Source organism: Mobula hypostoma, chromosome 20 (genome assembly GCF_963921235.1).
Source record: "Mobula hypostoma chromosome 20, sMobHyp1.1, whole genome shotgun sequence".
Lineage (NCBI taxonomy): Eukaryota > Metazoa > Chordata > Chondrichthyes > Myliobatiformes > Myliobatidae > Mobula > Mobula hypostoma.
Window position 1 is genome coordinate 42,627,247 of NC_086116.1, and position 22,908 is coordinate 42,650,154.

The window sequence follows — 22,908 nt, forward strand, 5'->3', positions numbered from 1 at the left end:
TGTCAAGTTACTAATTCAAGCTATTTCTGTCTCAATAATCTGATTCTGGTGCACATTAACAATGTCCAGTGGGGCAAATTCTGCTGTAAAATTTCAATAACATATCCTCATAAATGGGCATAACTGGATTTGATGTGAAGCCAGTCTACCAGATTCAGATTTATTTATCACATGCACATGGAAACACACAGTGAAATGTGCCATTTACGTTAACAACCAACACAGCCAAGGGTGTGCTGGGGACAGCCCGCAAGTGTTGCCTAACTTTATGGCGCCAACATAGTATACCCACCATTCACAAAAGAACACAGCAAAACAGAACACACCAAACGACAAAGCAACAACAGCAAAACAAGCCCGTTCCCTCCTTCCCACTCATCCACGCACATCTAAATCCTAAAACATACTAATTCTGAGCCATGATCTGGATGGAGGCTGTAGCTTGGTGCCATCTTGACACAGGCAAATGGGTGGTCAAGATTCCATAATGACTAAATCATACTTTTCATCACAATCTCAGTTTCATTCAGGTCTTCTGGTTAGAGGGAAAGCATATGAGCTAATATTATGTACTTGAGCATTGCAGTTGAATACAATACTGTGGTAAAATATTTAACACATTCAAGAGTATTTAAGATTGACAATTCTTGACAATGCATTATCAAAGCACACCTGTAAGTTCTTAACTCCTGATTTCCACTTACGAGCTAATATTATGTACTGTGTACTGGTATTGGTTTCTTCTTGTCACTTGTTCCAAGACATAGTGGAAAGTTTGTCTTACATACTGTTCATACAGATCAAATTATTACACAGTGCACTGAGGTAGAAAAAAAGTGAAGAAACTTTCGATAAATAAAACACTTGTAGATTTTAAAAGTATTCAAGATTGGTATTTACAGGGCTATTAACTAACCTCAAATCTGGAAGCAATGCATTTTGTTTTTATGTTACACACATAAAATGCTGGAGGAACTCAGCAGGTCAAGCAACATCTATGGAGGGGATTAAGCAGTTGATATTTCGGGCCGAGACCCATCATCAGGACACCAGTTAATATTTCAGGCTGAGACACTTCATTAGGACTAATCTCTTCCATTATGCTGCCTGACCTGCTAAATTCCTCCAGCGTTTTGTGTGTGTGTGTGTGTGTGTGTGTGTGTGTGTTGCTCTGAATTGCCATCATCTCTTGTATTTGTCCTTGTGTTTGTTAGTAAAACTCTAATTGTTGTACAAGCAAGAGAGCAGCATCCATCATCAAGGATCCCCACCACCTAGGCCATTCTCTCTTCTCACTGTTACCACTGAAGGAGATACAGGTCCCATACCACAAGGTTCATGACCAGTTATTACCTTTCAACCATCTGGCTCCTGAACCAGTGCAGACAACTTCACTGACCACAATACTGAATTGAACACAATCTATGAACTCACTTTCAAGGACTTTACAACTCATGTTCTATCTATCTAACTATCTATCTGCCTATCTATCTATCATCCATCTTCCTTCTTCCCACTTTTCTCTTCTCTGTCCCATCCTCTCACCCCCTTCATTCCCCATCTATCATTATTATGTGTTTATTTTTGTGTTTGCACAATTTGTCTTTTTTTGCATGCTGGTTGTTGGTCAGTCTTTGTGGTTAGCTTTTCATTGATTCCATTGTATTTCTTTCTGTTAATGTCTGCAAAAACATGAATCTCATTGTAGTATTTGGTGACATATATGTACTTTGTGTTACGTACCCCGTAACTGGGTTGCCAAACCAGCAGAAATGGATCACTCAGTTGGAGTCTGGAGTACTAGAACTAAGAAAGTTTTATTAAAGAAACAAGCAACACAGTAATCGAAAGGATAATAAATGCAACAGTTCAGCGATGATAAACACACATGTGCACAGAATTAAGATAACAGCATCAATCAAGCTCTGTCGTTGTCTAGGGGTAAATGACCAAATTTCAAAGTGACTCAAAGTTCAGTCCAGTTTAGTAGTTCAGTTCGCAGTAATCGTTGCCATGGCGATGGACAACATGGGGGAAGAGAGAGAGAGAACAGGAACAACTGATCATTCAGACATGGCTTCACTCACAGACCGACGATATGGCTCACAAGCAGCTTTTGGGCAGGCCCTTGGTGATGTCACCTGAGGTCACCGACTGTGACCCCTCCTCCAGATGCGGTCGATCCTCTGCAGTGAACCCGGCACCCAGGCAAGGGCGGACACACACCGGGTTCCCGCTGATCGTACCTTTCCACCCTGGCCGCTGTCTGATACTTCCCACCCACTCGTGAGAAGCGTACCGCTTCCAGGGTCTCGTTACCTCGGGTGGCGTGTGTGTCCTGCCTTAGCGAACCTGTCCCTTTTTATCCCCCTGCTGGGGTATCGCCTGTCCATCACTTCAAACAGTTCAGGGTTCAAAGGGGAAGCCGCTCCAGACAGCTCTCTCTCCCCCGTCCCTTCATTACACATCTCCAGACGCTGCTCCATTGTTCCTTATCTCTCCTTCCCCTGAGGGCAGGTGGCAGACCACTTGCTGATGTCACTGATGCTTCATTCCCCATCTATCATTATTACGTGTTTATTTTTGTGTTTGCACAATTTGTCTTTTTTTGCATGCTGGTTGTTGGTCAGTCTTTGTGGTTAGCTTTTCATTGATTCCATTGTATTTCTTTCTGTTAATGTCTGCAAAAACATGAATCTCATTGTAGTATTTGGTGACATATACGTACTTTGATAATAAATCTTCTTTGAACTTTGAAACACGCATTTCAACTTATCAAAATGATGGTCAGGTCTTCCAAATTTCCTGTTACAGGCCCACCTCCACCATCAACCAAGATCAACCAAACCAGGACTTCAGCCCATGTCAAGTTTGCTCCAACTGTTAGAGAGCAAGCTAGAATTGCTGAGAATGGTGTTCTGGGTGACTTCATTCTGAGATACGACGTTAACAGAGAATTGGGAGCTGGCGAAGTTCAGGTTTGCACAATATGCCTTCCTACTATCCTGTGTCCTAATTTCCTAATTATAAGAGCATTTTTTTTAGATTATGAGGACCCTCAGTCCTCATTTATTGTCGTTTAGAAATGCATGCATTAAAAAATGATACAATGTTCCTCCAGAAAGATATCACAGAAACACAGGACATACGACTAAAACTGACAAAACCACTTAATTATAACATACATTTACAACAGTGCAAAGCAATACTGTAATTTGATTAAGAGCAGACCATGGGCACGGTAAAAAAGAAGTCTCAAGTCCCAATAGACCTATCATCTCACGCAGATGGCAGAAGAGAGAAACTCTCCCTGCCATGAACCTCCAAGCGCCACAAACTTGCCGATGCAGCACCCCGACCGCAGCAGACTCTGAGTCCGTCCGAAAACTTCGAGCCTCCGACCAGCCCCTCCGACACCAAGCACCGAGCACCATCCTCTGCCGAGCGCTTCGACCCCGCCCCGGCTGCTGAGCAACAAGCAAAGCCGAGGACTCGGGGCCTTCCCCTCCAGAGGTTCTGCATCACACAGTAGCAGCGGTACCGAAGCAGGCATTTCAGAAGTTTCACCAGATGTTCCTCTGTGCTCTCACGTCTGTCTCCATCAAATCAGGATTGTGCACAGCACCCTACTTGACAGATACTTTATACTTTATTGTCGCCAGACAATTGATACTAGAACGTACAATCATCACAGCGATATTTGATTCTGCATTTGCCGCTCCCTGGATTACAAATATTAAATATTAAAAATAGTAAAAACTAGTACATATTAAAAATTTAAATTATAAATCATAAATAGAAAATAGAAAAATGGAAAGTAAGGTAGTGCAAAAAAAATCGAGAAGCAGGTCCGGATATTTGGAGGGTATGGCCTAGATCTGGGTCAGGATCTGTTCAGCAGTCTTATCACAGTTGGAAAGAAGCTGTTCCCAAATCTGGCCATACGAGTCTTCAAGCTTCTGAGCCTTCTCCTGGAGGGAAGAGGGACGAAAAGTGTGTTGGCTGGGTGAGTCGTGTCCTTGATTATCCTGGCAGCACTGCTCCGACAGCGTGCGGTGTAAAGTGAGTTCAAGGACGGAAGATTGGTTTGTGTGAGGTGCTGTGCCATGTTCACGATCTTCTGCAGCTTCTTTCGGTCTTGGACAGGACAACTTCCATACCAGGTTGTGATGCACCCTAGAAGAATGCTTTCTACAGTGCATCTATAAAAATTAGTGAGGGTTTGAGGGGACAGGCCAAATTTCTTTAGTTTTCTCAGGAAGTAAAGGTACTGGTGGGCCTTCTTGGCAGTGAACTCTGCTTGGTTGGACCAAGTCAGGTCATTTGTGATATTGACCCCGAGGAACTTAAAGCTTTTGACCTGTTCCACTTGCGCACCACCGATGTAAATTGGGTTGTGCGGTCCGCTACTCCTTCTAAAGTCAACAACCAATTCCTTCGTCTTGCTGACGTTGAGGGATAGGTTATTGTCTTCGCACCATGCCACCGGGTTCTTAATTTCCTCTCTGTCCTCAAACTCATCATTACCTGAGATACGGCCTACAATTGTTGTGTCATCAGCAAACTTATGTATTGAGTTCATTGGAAACTTGGCTACACAATCATGGGTGTACAGTGAGTACAGCTGGGTGCTGAGTACACAGCCTTGTGGGGCACCGGTGCTCAGAGTGATTGTAGAGGAGAGCTTGTCCCCTATTTTTACAGCCTGGGTCCTGTCTGTGAGGAAGTTGAAGATCCAGCTGCAGATCTGAGTGCTAAGGCCCAGGTTCTGGAGCTTAGGAATCAGTTTACTTGGAATGATGGTATTAAAGGCAGAGCTGTAGTCAATGAAAAGGAGCCTTACGCATGCGTCTTTATTCTCCAGGTGTTCTAAGGAGGAATGTAGGGCCAGAGAGATGGCATCTGCCATTGACCTGTTGCTCCGGTAGGCGAATTGCAAAGCAACGAGATTGACCGGTAGGCTGTGGTTGATGTGTGCCATAACCAATCTCTTGAAGCACTTCATAGCAATTGATGTCAGAGCCACAGGTCGATAGTCATTCAGGCATGCCACCTTGCTCTTCTTCGGTACTGGGATTATCGTTGCCTTCTTAACACACAAGGGGATCTTAGACTGAAGCAAGGAGCAGTTGAAGATGTCAGCAAACATTCCAGCTAGCTCGCTTGCACAGGCCTGGAGAACCCGTCCTGGGACACCATCTGGGCCCGTCGCCTTCCCTGGATTTATCTTCAGGATGGCCCTTCTAACGTCCTCCTTGGTGATGATAAATCACAACGCCACCAGGTCCGGTTCATCTGGAGGGAGTGGGATGCTCCTCTTCTGTTCGAATCTTGCGTAGAATACGTTAAGTTCATCAGGAAGAGAAGCACCACAGTTATTGATATTCCCAGCCTTTTCTTTGCGCCCAGTGATCTCATTTAGACCCTGCCATAGTCTACTGGCATCCCTTTGGTTAGCCTGGGCTTCCAACTTGGCTCGATATTGCCTCTTGGCGTCCTCAATGGCTTTCCGGAGTTCACGCCTGGATTCCGTGTAGCGACTGGTATCCCTGGACCCAAAAGCCGCAGCTCTAGCCTATAAAAGGGACTTGACCTCATAATTCATCCAAGGTTTCCGGTTAGGGAATACCCGGATCGTCTTGCGAGACACACAGTCCTCTGTGCATTTCCAAATAAACAGATAACAGATATCACCGCCGGAGTGGCTGCTGCGAGCTGCGTTGCGCTGCCATCTTCTCCTCCCGCCCAAAACATTTACAAACGTGTAAGTATTCCATACGTTTTTAACACATTTCAGTATTCTTAATGTTATCACACACAGGTATATATATCAAGTATATTAATTTTAATGTGGTGTCACAGATATTTTTTGTATACTTTCATTATTTTCATAGTTCTATGTATCTCAGACTTGAGTTAGTAAGTCAATGGTTTAGGCAGCATTGATGGGGTGTGTGGAAGTAGATCATCAACATTTAAGGTTGAGACCTTAACTATTGACCCAAACCGTTGACTGTCTATTTCTCTCCTCAGATACTATCTCACCTGTTGAGTTCCTCCATCATCTTGTCTATTGCTTCAGATTCCAGCGAATGCAGTCTCTTGTGTCTCCTTGAAACCGTAACTGTTTCTATCTCTACAGACGTTGCCTAATGTGCTGTGGTTCCAATATTTTGTGCTTTTATTTCAGAGCTTCAGCTTTTCTCACGTTTGAAAAGTCGTCTTGTGAAAAACTAAAAGTGCTTTTGAATTCAGGTCCCCATTATTTAATCCAATTCCAGTCAGTCAGCATCTTGGAGGTATTCTCAGCTGGTCAAAATCTGACATGGTGAAGTGGGGTTATGATACGATACCTGAGACCTGCATTGGTGGTGAGAGACAGGCCACCTTGACTTGAAGATGACTCAACAAAGGTTTCAAGTATCTTGTTGAGGATATTCTTAAGCTTTACATTATTGTCATCAATGGAAAGACTTAGGACTTTGGTAGATAATCACGAGATGAAGAATAATAACTCGTTTCACCAATATTGATAGCCAGTTATACAATTATAACCATGCAGTGTTTTAAAACAGAAAATAGAACAATGCAACACAGTAAAGGCCCTTTTGTCCACAATGTTGTACTGACCTATATAAACATACTCCATGATCAGTCTAATCCCTCCATCCAACACAAACCATAACCCTCCATTTTAATTAAGAGTCTCTCAGATGTTCCAATAATATCAACCTCTACCACCTCCCCTGGCAGTGCATTCCAGGTACCTTTCGCTGTCTAAGTAAAGAACCTTCCTCTGACATTTCCCCTAAACCTTCCTCCACTCACCTTAAAGTATGTCCTCTGGTATTGGCCATTGCTGTCCTGGGTAAAGGGTGTTGGCTGTCCACTCTATCTATGTCTCTCATAATCCTAGAATCTCCATCAACTCACCTTTCTTCTTCCATTGCTCAAAGACAAAAGCCATAGTTTACTCAACCTTTCCTCAGAAAATACTTGTAAGGCTTTTTCCTTTGAGGTTGGGTCATAGGTTAAAGGGGGAAAAGTGAAAAATTTAAGGGGAACCTCTTCACCCGGAGGGAGTTGCCAGTGTGGAATAATCTGCTGGTGGATACGGGTTCTAAGAGAAAATTTAAGAGAAATTTGGATGGGTGCATGGATGGGAGGGATATAGTTCCGATGCAGGTAGATGCAACTAGATTAGATGCGTCAATGTGCCTGTTTCTGTGCTGTAGTCCTCAATGACTCAATGACGTATCCTCTCATCCAGGCAGCATTCTTATAAATCTCTGAATCATCTCTAAACCTTTGACATCCTTCCTATAATGCGACGAGTAGAACTGAATACAATTATACTAAGATTGTTGCTGTTCCCTTACAGGTTCAGAATGGGTATTTTATTCATTACTTTGCACCCAAGGATCTTCCCCCTGTGCCAAAGAATGTGGTGTTTATAATCGACACAAGTAGATCAATGGCTGGAAACAAAATAAAACAGGTAAACTCCTTCACTTTGACAATGGGACCAAGTTTATAGAATTCCATTAACAAGTGTTCTCAGATGGTTGTAATGTTAAATGTTGTAGTCAAACCCTAGATCATAACTTTGGTTAGATAGATAAAATACATAAAATCTCTCAAACTAGTACCTGCATTGAATTTGGATTCTGAAATTCATTTGCTTTGAAGTTATTAGGATAAAATTTCCAAAATGGAGATCAACATGACATTTTTAGTACATAGGAGAGATCTCATTGAGACTTACCAGCTACTGAAAGGCTTGGTTGGAGTGGACATGGTGAGAATGTTTCCGTCAGTAGGTGAGTATAGTTTCAAGGGGCGCAGCCAAAGAATAAAGGAATATCCCTTTGAAACAGAGAAGAGGAGGAATTTCTTCAGACAGAGGGTGAATCTGTGGAATTTGTTGCCACAGAGGCCAAGTCTTTCATGTACCTATTTTAATTTATTTCTTTAGAGATACAGCACGCTTATGGCCTAATGTGACCAATTAACCTGTTAACTTGTACGTCTTTGGAATGTGGGATGAAATCAGAGCATCTGGAGAAAACCCACACGGTCACAGGGAGAACGTACAAACTTCTTACAGGCAGTGGTGGGAATTGAACCTTGATTGCTGTCTCTGTAATAGCGTTACACAATTATGCCGTCCCAAACCAGAGATTAACATGGACAAGAGGTTATTAGGGTTAATAAAGGGTTAAGAGATAAGGATGAGAAGGCAGAAGAATAGGTTTGAAGAAAAGTAAGCCATGAAATAAAAGGAAGAGCAGACCCCATAGGCTGAATGACTTGATTCTCTCCTCTGTTTAAGGTCTATATTGTACATTTCACACATAGGATAGAGGGTGAATTTCTGAGCTCTGAAAGCTGCCTCACCACAAGGTGAACGGTTATGAGCCAGTGTTCAGATATGTATAACTTACTCACATTGGGCAGATGGAGTGAACAAGGGCCAATCATTATTGCTACTGAACACTGCACATCATATTTGTGCTGTTTTGCAGATCCAATGACCGGTACTTGGTCCAATTTTCTTCCAGAGTTCATAAATTCAACAACTCTTTGACATTTTCAGTCTGATTTTGGCACCGATACATAATGTCAAATATCCCGTGGTATGCAATGCTTACTCCAGCTGCTTTCAGTCTTTTTTTCAGGACAATTATTAGCATTTGTCCTTTTCTCTACTTGATCCAAATTAACTCAATCTTCTGCTGTCTTTGGCAAGTCCCATTTCCTCGTTAGGAATTAAAAGGAATTAAAGCAAGACAGCGAATGGGGTGATTCACCTGTACTGCTTACACTCTATAGAATGCTTTGGAATAGTTTACTACATTAAAAATTAAAGGCAGCAAGTAAGCAAATGCAGACAGACGGCAATGGAATGAGAGTGAGTGTTGTTTTGTAACTTCGAAACATTAAGCTAATTGAAAGGGAGTCCCGGAATGGCGGTCTAATTTCATGTTTACTGAAAGCGAGGCGTGCATGTATAGTGGTAGTGTGTTGACATTTGCAATTCATGCATTTATACTTATAACTTGTAATTAATTATTTAAACAAACAAGAATGCTTCATCAACCAATATATATGCAAGATAACTCAAAAATTACTTAAATATTAAAACACAGCAGGGAGGCTGCTGAATCGTGTGCAGAATTTAGTATGGATTCAGGCAACAGGTAGAATTTGCTTACATTTAAAAGAGCGACACGTAACAGATTAAAGAAGATTAAATATTACGTTTATTTGTCACATGTAGATGGAAACATACAGAAAGTGAAATGCATCATTTATTGTCAATAACTGTCATTGTCTGAGGATGTGCTGGGGAAGCCCACAAGTATCACCAGGCTTTTGGCACCAAGATAGCATGCACGTGGTTTACTAACCCTTATTAATCCACATGTCTTTGAAATGCGGGAGGAAACCAGAGTACCCAGAAAAATGCTCAGCAGGCCACAAGCAGCATCTGTGGAAAGAGAAACGGGCAGAACACTTAAACAATCGACACTGAGGCTGGATGGCTCTACAAGTAGACATTAGGGGCTAGGGGTGAAAGGTGAAAAGTTGAAGGGGAGCATGAAGGGAAACTTCTGCACTCAGAGGATCATGAGATCATCAGAGTGTAGGATGAGCTGTTTGAGCAGTGCATGCATGCTTGATTTCAATGTTTAAGAGAAATTTGGATAGGTACATGGATGACAGGGGTATGGAGGTCTGTGTGCAGGTCAATGAGACTAGGCAGTTTCAATGGTTTGGCACAGACTAAATGGTCTGAAGGGCCTGATTTTGTGCTGTGCATTTTCTATGACTCTATGTATTTAGGAGCCATGGTAGTGTAGCAATGCATCAGTGAAGTGAAGTGGAATGGTAAGACTGCCATTCAGAGATGGGATTTGGAATGAGAAAGAGAGAGCATTAGACTTGGAGGGTGATATATGTCTCTTTGTGTACCTATTTTTGTCACTTCTGTGGTACCACATATACTGTGGTCCATTGGACCAGGGCATCTATACGCAGTGTGGAATTTTTTATTGTTTTTTTTATATCATTCTTTATTATATATAATAGTTGAATGCTGTTTTTTGTTGGCTGTCGTGCCAACACACCACTGCAAATTTCTGATACAGTGGATTCCTGTTAATTGGGACACACCAGGACCAGGTCATTTTGGGCCAATTAAGTAGCTGCCCAATTAGCCGAAAGAAATAGTTAAAAAGTATAAAAAGACAAACTGAGTAACTAATTATGTATGTAAATAAAATACAGAATAACTTGGAACACTATCAAAACTACTACAGTACTATAAAACTATGTATTAGTTCCTAATAGTTATTGATGGAGGATATCATTCAATGCACACTGACGTGTTCATTTGATTGACTGCAAATGAATAAATTCAGTGCAGTGACCCAAATAAACAAAGGGAATTCTGGCTATTTTCTCAATTTGTTTTTGTTCTTTAAGTGTTGTCCCAAATCAGTGGCTGACCTGATTAACCAACTGTCTGATCAACCAACTATACAATTAACCAGAATCCGCTGAAAATATGTGAGTAAAGTTGATCCTTGATCCTTGAATAGGGAAACAAGATCATTAAGCCATGTGTATGGTTGGGGCACTGCAGTTTCTACACACTTGAAAAAGATAGAAGAACTTATTCTCAAGTCATTAGATAACTTGAATTCCAATAATTTATTTATAGTAGCATTGGATTAAGTATGAAGAAAGTTCAAAGTAAATTTATTGTCAAAGTACATATATGTCACCATATACAACCCTGAGATTCATTTTCTTGTGGGCATTCACAGTAACTACAAAGAAACAAAATAGAATCAATGAAAAATTGCACAGAAAAAGACAAACAAACAACTAATGTGCAAAAGACAACAAGCTGGGCAAATGCATACATACATAAATAAACAAACAAACAAATAAACATTAAATATTGAGAACTTGAGATGAAGGCACCTTTAAAGTGGGTCCATAGGTTGTGAGGACAATTCAGTGATGAGGTGAGTGAAGTTGTCTCCACTAGTTCAGAGCCTGACGGTTGAGGGGTAAAAACTGTTCTAGCAACTGGTGGTGTCAGTGCTGAAGGCAGCAGTGAGAAGGGAGCATGGCTTGGATGGTTGAGGTCCTTGATGATGGATGCTTCTTTCCAGTGACAGTGCTCTTTGCAGATGTACTCAATGGTGGGGAGGGCTTTACCCATGATGAACTGGGCTGTATCCATTACTTTTTGTATGTTTTTCCTTTTAAGGGCATTGGTGTTTCCATACCAGACCATGATGCAGCCAGTTATTATGCTCTCCACTGCACACCTATCGAAGTTTGTCCAAGTTTCAGTTGACATGCTGAATCTTTACACACTTCGGATAAACTAGAAGTGTTGCCATGCCTCCTTTGTAATGACACTAATATGCTAGTTGCAGGACAGATTCTCTGCAGTGATAACACCCAAATCTGGACAACTGGAGATCTACAAAGAGAATCTGGAATTTGAACGTGAAGTTGCATAAGTCATAGAAAATAATCAATCATGAAATCCGGACTGATTGAACGCAGCTGTTGTCATTTCAAAAATTATTGTATGCATTGGAAAATGCTGCAGCACTGAATGTTTCTGATGTTGTACATGCAGCCAAAGTAGGTTAATTCATGACCAAATTCTTTTATAATCTGTATGATGCTTTAAAAAAATGATTAGCTATCTAAACCTAGTGCTGACTGTGTAGGCATCCAATCTAAGAGAAGCAATTCAGTGGTAACCACACAAAATGGAATTTACCGCAGTAAACTTTCTGAATATAACCCTGTTTTTTTTCTTTATAACTGATGAATAAGTGCAGGGATTGCCACAAAGTCCCACAGCAAGATATGCTTTCAATTTCCCCCGGCCCAAATTCTGTAGAGAACAAAACAAGCATATAATTACTCCAGGTCGGTTGGTATTTTTGCGCAAGTCTCTCATTTCCCTTTAAATGGAATTCAGTCAGAGGCATTATGTGGGTGTCACCTCAAAGGACCCCATTCCTTGAACAACAGCTGTCAGAGCAGTGGGGAGAATAAAACACTTAATTCACAAAATTAGGAATACGTCATTTATAACAATTATCATCTCTAAATCATGTATGAATTAAATTGATAGTCAGCTTTAATAGGAATACAATTCTAATGTGAATAGGGACATCTGCAATCAGTAATTTCTGATGCTCATTAATGAGGATTCTAATGGAGGAATTAGAATTAGAGTCTTGTAAGTGGTGATAATGTTACGTTATTCTTTGCACTAACATAGTCATAACATGTTTTAATAATTCCCTTGATACTTTGTAACATAAAAATTCACTTGTCATCCATAATTAAAATGCCACCAGTTCTTAGTCACTCTTGCAATCATATAAATTATTCATGTTCAATGGTACTAACCTAAATTTACCTTAAGTACACTCAGTGGCTACGTTATTAGGTACTTTCATTAATGAAAATATCTAATCAGCCAATCATGTGGCAGCAACTCAATGCATAAAAGCATGCAGACATGGTCAAGAGGTTCAGTTGTTGTTCAGACCAAATGTCAGAATGGGGAAGAAATGTGATCACAGTGGCTTTGACTGTGGAATGATTGTTGGTGCCAGATGGGGTGGCTTGAAGATCTTAGAAACTGTGGATCTCCTGGGATTCTCATGCAATTACAGTGGGAGATAGAAAATGAAAGCCAAAAGGGAAATGTTGCAATAGACTTGGGTGACCACAGTATGCATGTAGATTGGGAAAATGAGGTTGGTGCTGGATTGCAGGAGAGGGAATTTCTAGAGTCCTATGAGATAGCCTTTTAGAGCAGCTTGTGGTTGAGCCCGCTACTGGATCAGCTATTCTGGATTGGGTGTTGTGCAGTGAACCAGAATTGATTAGAGAGCCCAAGGTAAAAGAATTCTGAGGGAAAGTGATCATAATATGATCAAATTCCCCATGAAATTTGAAAAAGAGGAGCTAAAGTCGTATGTAGCAGTATTACAGCGGAGTAAAGGGAATTACAGGGGAATAATAGAGGAGTTGACCATAATTGATTGGAAAAGAACAATGGCAGGGTTGATGGCAGAGCAGCAATGACTGAAATTTCTGGAAGTAATTCAGAAGGCACAGGATATATACATCCTAAAGGGAAAGAAGTATTCTAAAGATGACACAACCGTGACTAACAAGAGAAGTCAAAGCCACCATAAAAACCAAAGAGAGGGCATATAATACAGCAAAAATTAGTGGGAAGTTAGAGAATTGGGAAGTTTTTAAAAACCAACAGAGGGCAACTAAAAAAGTAATTAAGAAGGTAAAGATAGAATATTAAAGAGGATACCAAAAGTTTCAGATACATAAAGTGTAAAAAAGAGGTGAGAGTGGATATCAGACCGCTGGAAAATTATGTTGGAGAGGTTGTAATGGGGGACAACACAATGGTGGATGAACTGAATAATTATTTTGCATCAGTCTTCACTGTGGAAAACACTAGCAGTATGTGGATGTTCCTGGTGTCAGGGAGCATGAAGTGTGTGAAGTTACCATAACTAGAGAGAAGGTTCTTAGGAAACTGAAATCTCTGAAGGTGTTTAAGTCATCTGGACCAGATGGTGGACACCCCAGAGTTCTGAAAGAGGTGGCTGAAGAGATTATAGAGTCATTAGAATGATCTTTCAAGAATCACTAGGTTCTGGAATGGTTCTGGAAGACTGGAAAACTGCAAATATCAATCCACTCTTCAAGAAGGGGGGGAGGCAGAAGAAAGGAAACTATAGGCCAGTTAGTCTGACCTCAATGGTTGGGAAGATGTTGGAGTTGATTATTAAGGATGAGGTCTCAGGGTATTTGGAGGCACATGATAAAATAGGTCATAGTCAGCATGGTTTCCTCAAGGAAAAGTCTTGCCTGACAAATCTATTGTAACTCTTTGAAGATATAACAAGCAGGATAGACGAAGGAGAATTGGTTGATGTTGGGTATTTGGATTTTCAGAAGGCCTTTGACATGGTGCTACATATCAGTCTGCTTAACAAGCTAAAAGCCCATGGTATTACAGGAAAAATTCTAGCAAAGATAAAGCAGTGCCTGACTGGCAGGAGGCAAAGAGTGGGAATAAAGGGTGACTTTTCTGGCTGGCTGCTGGAGTCTGTGTTGGGACCAATACCTTTTACGTTATACGTCAATGATTTGGATGATGGAATTGATGGCTTTCTTTCAAAGTTTGCAGACTATATGAATATAGGTGGAGGGGCAGGTAACTTTGAGGAAGTAGGGAGGCTACAGAGGACTTAGATTAGGAAAATGGTCAAAGAAATAGTAGATGGTTTAGAATGTCAGTAAGTGTATGGTCATGCACTTTGGTAGAAGAAATGAAAGGATTGATTATTTTTGAAATGGAGAGAAAATACAAAAAAACTGAGGTGCAAGAGGACTTGGGAGTCCTTGTGCAGGATTCCCTAAAGGTTAGTTTGCAGGTTGGGTCTGTGGTGAGGAAGGGAAATGCAATATTAGCATTCATTTCAAGAGGAATAGAATATAAAAGCAAGGATGTAATGGTGAAACTTTATAAAGCATTAGCGAGGTCTCACTTGGTATATTGTGAGCAGTTTTGGGCCCCTGATCTTAGAAAGGATGTGCTGAAACTGAAGTGAGATTAAAGGAGGTTCACAAGAGTGATTCCAGGTTTGAATGGCTTGTCATATCAATAATGTTTGATGACTCTGGGCCTGTATTCACTGGAATTCAGAAGATTAAGGGGTGACCTCACTGAAACCTATCGAATGGTGAAAGGCTTTGATGTGGAGAGGATGCTTCCAATGGTTGGAGAGTCTAAGACCAGAGGACACAGCCTCAGAACAGAGTTGCGTCCTTTTAGGATGGAGATAAGGAGGAATTTCTTTAGTCAGAAAGTGCTGAATCTGTGGAATTCTTTACCACAGGCAGCTGTGGAGGCCAAGTCTTTATGTATATTTAAGGCAGAGATTGATAGATTCTTGATTAGTCAGGGCACACCTGCCCTCACCTGGAGTACTGTGTGCAATTTTGGTCTCCAAATTTGAGGAAGGACATTCTTGCTATTGAGGGAGTGCAGCGTAGGTTCACAAGGTTAATTCCCGGGATGGCGGGACTGTCATATGTCGAAAGACTGGAGTGACTGGGCTTGTATACTCTGGAATTTAGAAGGCTGAGAGGGGATCTTATTGAAACATATAAGATTATTAAGGGATTGGACACGCTTCAGGCAGGAAGGATGTTCCCACTGATGGGTGAGTCCAGAACCAGAGACCACAGTTTAAGAATAAGGGGAAGGCCTTTTAGAATGGAGTTGAGGAAAAACTTTTTCACCCAGAGAGTGATGGATGTATGGAATGCTCTGCCCCAGCAGGCTGTGGAGGCCAAGTTTCTGGATGCTTTCAAGAAAGAGATTGATAGAGCTCTTAAAGGTAGCGGAATCAAAGGTTATGGAGATAAGGCAGGAACTGGATACTGATTGTGGATGATCAGCCATGATCACAGTGAATGGTGGTGCTGTCTTGAAGGGCCAAATGGCCTACTCCTGCACCTATTGTCTATTATCTATTGTCTATTGGCATGAAAGGATACAGGGAGAAGGCAGGAGATTGGGACTGAGAGGAAAATTTAATCAGCCATGATGAAATGATAGAGCAGGTTCGATGGGCCAAATGGCCTAATTCTGCTCCTATATCTTATGGTCTTATAACAGTTTTTTGAACAGGGGTTCCCAACTTTGGGTCCACAGACCCCTCGGTTAATGATGGGGGTCCGTGACATAAAAAAGGTTGGAACACCTGTTCTAAAGTTTACAGAGAATGGTGTGGAAGAAATCCAGTGAGTGGCAGTTCTGTGGGCGAAAACTCCTTGTTAATGAGAGAGGTCAGAGAAGAATAGCCAGAGTGGTTCAAGCTGACAGGAAGTATCTCAAATAACCATTCATTACAACCATGGTATACTGCAGCTACATAATAAAGTGGCCACTGAGTGTACAAAGTGGCCATTGCTTGTCCGTTATATTAACACCCACATTTGATAAGTTAGTGCCGCGTTAATTGTGGACTGCCTGCTGCAGAGGGGCTCTGGAACGACACATAATTCCAGTCCATTCATCAGCTTCAAACTGCTTAGAGGTAAGATGGTTCTGCACACTTTAGAGGTGAGGGGATTTGGGGAAAACATAGGCTATATCTTGCTGAGGCTCCAACTTTAGTTCCATCAAGGAGGCTTGTGAGCCACAGTGCATGGATCAATATGTTCTGATATCCAGGCCTGTTCCCTGCACAGTAGAAGGATGGTGCCACTTAAGTTCAAGTTTATTGTCGTCATAGGCATACTTACACCGGTTATAAGTGCCATGAAAATGCCATTATCTTTTTACAGAACTAGCGCAGTGCATTAACAGACAATTTCAATCATAATTTAACATAAATTTAAATGAACATAAATCATTCATAACTTACAAGAAAAGAAACTTAATGAAATGTGAGTAAGTCCACTACCAAAGATCCCCATCGCATGGGCCATCCATCACCTCACAGCTACCGTCACGCACGAGGTACAGAAGCCTGAAGTAAAAAGGAGAAGGAGAATGCAAGAATGGTTACGAAGTTTTCAGAACAAACAAAAAAAATGCAAAAAGTTTAGAAAGGGTGAAGAGTTTAACTTCTGGTAACATGGGGGAAAAATTTGAAAAGGGTGATGAGGATACAGGACTGAAGGTATCATATCTGAAGGCACACAGTGCACAGAATAAAGTAGACGATCCTGTAGCGCAGTTAGAGATTGGAAAGTATAACGTTGTGGGCATCTCTGAGTCGTGACTAAAAGATCATAGTTGGAAGCTTAATATCCAAAGATACACATTGTATTGAAAAGAAGGGCACATACGTAGCGGGGAGGGGTGGCTCTACTGGTACAAAAAATAAAATTAATGGTCTAATACTGGTCCTGCCTTATGGTCCTATATTTAAGGTTCGAGCATTGCTTATACAATGTATCATTATTGCCCATAACTTGGTCCAATCTCTGATGTCACTGTTTCCCAAGTTTCAGGATATATGCACCTGACGTACGGCGTGAGTACTACCCTTTTTGCAGGTACTTACAATAACAAGTTTACATTTAAAACTTGGTTCCTCCAATCTGTCAATCCTGCTAAGAATTTTGTCTGCTTGGATGGAATAACTCTTCCTTCTAAACTTTAGCGAATACAGTCCCAGTCGACCGAACCCCTCCTCTTACAGTAAATCCGCCATCCTTGAGTCAGTTTGGTGAATCTTCACTGCATTTCCTCAATGGCAAACACATCCTTCCTTAGGTAAGGGGAACAAAGATGTACACCCTGCTTCAGATATGGTCACCCAAGAGTAGAGTACAGCTGTATAAGACCTCTTTATTCAAATCTACCCCTCATAAACCCTGATATATCCTGCTGCTGCTCAGTGACTTGTGTTTCTTTGATCAGCCATACTGTCCACTCTTTAACAAATGCACATATTAGGTATAATACGTGGATATCAAGAACATGGAATGTGAAGGTGGTCTTTAAACAACTTCTCTAATCTGGCCAAAATATAGTTTAGAAATGGGGCTTTGATGACTTTGTGTACAAACTTCTTTCACTAAACAACAGATAATGTTCACAGACTAAAGATGCCCTTTTCACTATCCTCAAAGACCTTCGACCCATTGATCACTTCAACATCATCAATTTCTCTGGGCGCATCAAGGTCTGGAAACACGGAAGCCTTGTTCCTGTCACCCAGGAGACTCTCCTGGATGCCAGGAAGTACATCTACCTGATGTCACCTTCAGGAGGTAAAGTGTTTTAATGATTTAAATTTAACTTAATTTATGAACTCCCCTCTCAAAAGCAAAATCTCACTCTTTGGACAATGGAACTTTGTTTTAATGGGCTTTACAGTTTGATTCTTTCAAATTCAGTAAAATATGAACAAACATGAATATTCAGGCAGAGAGATTTAAAAAAAAATTGTTGTCTTCCAGAATTATAACCAGAATCAGGTTTATTGTCACTGACTTAGATGATGTGAATTATGTTGTTTTGCCTCAGCTGTACTTCGCAAAATATATAATTTACTATAAATTACCAAATTAAATAAAGGAATAATGAGGCAATATTCATGGTTCATGGTCCTTTCTGGAATCAGATGACAGTGGTGAAGAAGCAGCTCCTGAATCATTGAGTGTGGGTTTTACAGGCTCTTGTTCCTCCTCTCCAATGGTAGTAACAAGAAGACGTGTCCTCAGTAGTGCATGCCACCTTCCTGAGGCATCGCATCTTAAAGATGTCTTTGGTGGTGGGGAGAGTCATGTCCATGATGGAACTGGCTGGGTCTGCAACCCTCTGCAGTCTCTTGAGATCCTGTGCAATGGTGGTCCCAGATGTAACCTATCTTTAGTAGACTAGTGCACTAGCGTATAAATTACACTGATGTACGAGTCACCCACCCTTCCACCAAACTTTTTTTCACCACTTGCTAATTGGTAATTGGTTTACTGTTGTCACATGTACTGAGATACAGTGAAAAATTTTCATTCATGGTTCATCCAGACAGAACATTCCATACATAAGTACATTGAGGAAGTCTAAGAGGGAAAAAAAGGCAGAATCAATTCCAATCCCTATTACCATTCTGACATGTCAGTCTATAGCCTCCTCTTTGGCTGCAATAAGACCACTCATAGGTTGAAGGAGCAACACCTTGTATTCCATCTAGGTAGCCCCCAACTTGATGGCATGAACATCAATTTCTCTGACTTCTAGTAATTTTCCCCCTCTGCCTTCCCTCTCCTTCATTTCCCCACTCTGGCCCCCCTCTTACCTCTTCTCCTCTCCTGCCTATCACCTCGCCACCTTCCTGTTCTCCCATGGTCTACTCTCCTCTCCTATCAGATTGCATCTTCTCCAATCATTTACCTTTTCCTCCTATCACCTCCCAGCTTCTAACGTCATCCCTCCTCCCCCACCCACCTGGCTTCACCTATCACCTTCTAGCTTGTGTTCCTTCCCCTCCTTCCATCTTTCTATGCTGGCCTCTTTCCCTTTCGTTTCCAGTTCTGCCGGACTGGATCTCAGCCCGAAATGTTGACTATTCATTTCCATAGATTCTGCTTGAACTGCTGAGTTTCTCCATCATTTCATGTGTGGTGCTCTAGGAAAGTGCAGTGCAGGTAGACAAATAAAGAGCAAGGGTCAGTATGGGATGATTGAAAGATCAAGAATTTTTCTTTATTGTACACAAAGATCATTCAAGAGTCTGATAACTGTGGATAGAAGCTGCCCTTGAGCCTCGTGGTATGTGTACTCAAGTTTTCTGCCCAATGGAAGTCAGAAAGTAGACGTATATCAGATTTTATATCAAATATATCAAATGTGACGTATATCAAATGTGAGCCCATAATGCAATATGCACCTTCCTTTATATCCTCGTGTTTCTCTATCCCTCAACCCTATTGGGATCTTTAATATGCATGCAGGAGCCAAAGCGCAATACATCCGTAAATACCCGATCTATTTCTTCTCAAATGAAGCTTCAATCTTCCCTAATCCCTTCTAAATTCCAGCCTCCCCCAGCCACTACAACTTAGAAAATAGATCACATCATAATGCTTTTACTCTGTAATGGTGAACTAATGGGTACGTTTTCCCTGAGGGGTGAATTTTTCACACACGAAGTAGTTGATATCTGCAATAAGCTGCCAGAGGAGGTAATAGAAGCAGGAACAGCTACAATATTAAAATTCATAGTCATACAGAGTGGAAGCAGGTCCTTTGGCCCATTGGTCAGTGCTGACCAAGATGCTCATCTAAACAAGCCTCATTTGCCTGCATTTGGCCCATATTCCTGTAAACCTTTCCTATCCATGTACCTTTTAAATATTGTTAGTGTACCTGCCTCAGTTACTTCCTCTTACAGCACCTTCCATAAACAGAAAAAGTTGCCCCTCAGATTCCAATTAAATCCCTCTCCCCTCCCCTTAAACCTATGGGCTCTAGTTCTTTATTCCTCAACTCTGGTGAAAAGATAATGTGCATTCAGCCAATCTGTGTCCTTCAAGAAGCATCTGGACAGGTTGCTGACAGAGCTACGTCTAGAGGGATGTGAAATTAAGATTCAAGATTCAAGATTCAAGATTCAAAAAACTTTATTGTCATTCTAACCATACATCAGCTCTGCAGGGCAGAATGAGACAGCGACAGGATGAGCCAGGAGTAGTGCAATCATAAATGGGATTAGTATAAATAGGCATGGTTGTCGGTGATTAAAGCCGCTTTTTCTTCTTTTGTAAAGTTCCTTTCTTGCAAGTATAGTAGTTCTTATGTCTTGCACTGTACTGCTGCTGCAAACAGCAAATTTCACAACAGTGGTGATAGACCTGATTCTGATTCATCGATGCAGTGGGATGCACAACTCTGCATTGCTGATCGTAGGAATGTGCTCAGCACAGATGGGCTATGTTGTGCTTTGTAACTCTAAACATATAAACCAATTGAAAGAAAAACAAGGGAGATGGAAATGCGAATCTAACTTTATTTTTACATTAAGCAGGGCACACGTACGTGTGACTTAGTGTCAGGATGACGTATACCATTCACGTACTTTTACATATAATCCACAATGAATTATTTAAATGAACTAAGAATGTTTAATCAAACAAAATACTTAAATATTATTGAACTATCAAGCAGGTTACGCGTAACTTTTACTATAAAAGGTGACAAACCTTTTATAGGGTGTGAGTTTAAATAAGCAATAATCTAAAAATTCTTTTGTGTGCCATGGTAATTTTCAGCAGGGATTATCAATGATAAATTAATTAGTAACAATAATTAATTCTTTTTAAAGAAAAAGGGTGAGTCCTGTTGCTTTTTATGTGTATTCATTATTTTACTATTAATAAAAATATAACATTTAGATTGGAATAAATGAAACATTTTAGAAAAATCTGTTCAAAACTTATTAGTATTAAACTTCTATGAGGACAATTGAAAAATAACATAATTTCTAAATAGTTTTGGTATTGTAACCTTTCACTAAAGGATCTTGAAGTGTACACCAGGTCTGTAAGGATTTCACAACATATCATCCAGCATCAAGTGTTTTTGCAATTTTATAGCTGGTGCCAAGTCAGTGTGAGACATTTCCTGTGAAAACATTTCACTGCTCTGGGGTTGTAAAAAAATATTCACTGCTTCATTTAGCAGTGAAGATAATCATTATGTATCATTTAATTATGGGTGTGGTTTAAGGAATCGAGGGTGGCACTGCACGCTGCGTGCCAAAAAAATGTTTGCGTGTGCCATAATTCCAATATCAGTTCTATACCCCTTGATCAATAAAATTGTTTTTGTATCTTTTCAGGTACTGAAGGACTTGAGATATCCTCATTTAAATTCTCCCTTGTTTCTTAGGTACCAATATAAATGATGCCATTGAGACTGGATCGAAGTTGCTGAAGGATTATATCGGCCAACAAGATAAGACTGTTCGGACAATTTCTTTAATCATCTTCTTGACTGACGGGCGTCCAACTGTCTCTGAGGTTCAGCCTCAGAAGATTTTGAGCAACACAAGACAAGCCATTGAGAAACAGTTCTGCCTCTTCAGTCTGGGGATAGGGAGGGATGTGGACTATAGACTCCTGGAGCGAATGTCTCTGGAAAACTGTGGGGTGATGCGGAGAATCAGTGAAGACTTGGATGCTGCCGCTCAGCTGAAGGGGTTCTTCAATGAAATTGGGACTCCGCTCCTTTCGGACATCCGTGTGGATTACTCTGAAGATGCGGTGGAGTACGTGACGCAGACTTTCTTCGCAAACTACTTCAATGGGTCAGAGCTTGTGGTCGCAGGCAAGCTGGCCAATGGCACAGTTGATAAGCTCCATGTAGAAGTAACAGCAAGCACCAGCGACAAGCAACTCACGTTGGAGACAGAGGTCCCCGTCGATGAGAGCAGGGAAATGCCAAGCAGTATCGAAGGGAAGCCGAGCAACGGTAACTTAATCCAGAGGGCATGGGGCTTCCTGACCATCAAAGAATTGCTGAGGTCACGGCTAAAGACTGGCAGCAGCAGAATAAAGGAAATTATTTCGGGGACAGCCAGAAATCTATCAGTGGAATACCATTTCCTCACACCGCTCACATCACTGACTGTGAACGGGGCAGATGAACAGAGCAGCGCAAACAAAGAAGAGGAACTCCCTCTCCCTGAGGTGAACGACGAGGGAGTGCAGAGTTTACGCAGTGTAGATAAACCAGGTAAAGTAAACTTATACAGCAAGTGCATCACTGTTTATGTCGAATTTCTATTAGTCAAATGATGCAACAAAAATATTTTAAAATTCATTCCTTATTCTGTATTACAGCAGCATGAGGTATCCACAAACAAAGGAATCACTGTAGATGTGTTAAAGGTTATTAGAAGTTACTTTAATAAAGTTATATAAATAAGAAAATGCAGAAATAAAGAATGATTAATAAAATAGTAAATGAGACAAAATAGCTCTTATTAAACAATCACTAAGTCACGTCACACAATATGCTTCTGGAACCGCAAATGTCCATCAGATTGTGTTCTCTCTCTCTCTCTCTCTCTCCCTCTCTCTCTCTCTCTTTCTCTCTTTCTCTCTCCCCCTTCTCTCCCCCTCTCCCTCCCCTCTCTCCCCCTCCCCTCTCTCTCCCCCTCTCTCTCCCCCTCTCTCCCCCTCTCTCTCTCCCCTCCCCCTCTCTCCCCTCCCCCCTCTCTCCCCACCTCTCTCCCCTCCCCCTCTCTCTCCCCTCCCCCTCTCTCTATCTCCCCTCCCCCTCTCTCCCCTCCCCCACTCTCT

At 41.3% G+C, this 22,908-nt stretch overlaps 1 protein-coding gene across 1 annotated transcript in view; it reads left to right on the forward strand.

The window, feature by feature from the left end:
- The window catches only part of itih5 (inter-alpha-trypsin inhibitor heavy chain 5), a 59,327-nt gene that overhangs the window by 25,603 nt on the left and 10,816 nt on the right, over window positions 1-22,908 (forward strand). Inside the window, exons 6-9 of the mRNA XM_063072735.1 lie at window positions 2,815-2,978; window positions 7,382-7,498; window positions 17,703-17,874; window positions 21,494-22,339. Of these exons, the coding sequence (XP_062928805.1) occupies window positions 2,815-2,978; window positions 7,382-7,498; window positions 17,703-17,874; window positions 21,494-22,339 (1,299 nt within the window). The remainder of the gene's footprint in view (window positions 1-2,814; window positions 2,979-7,381; window positions 7,499-17,702; window positions 17,875-21,493; window positions 22,340-22,908) is intronic.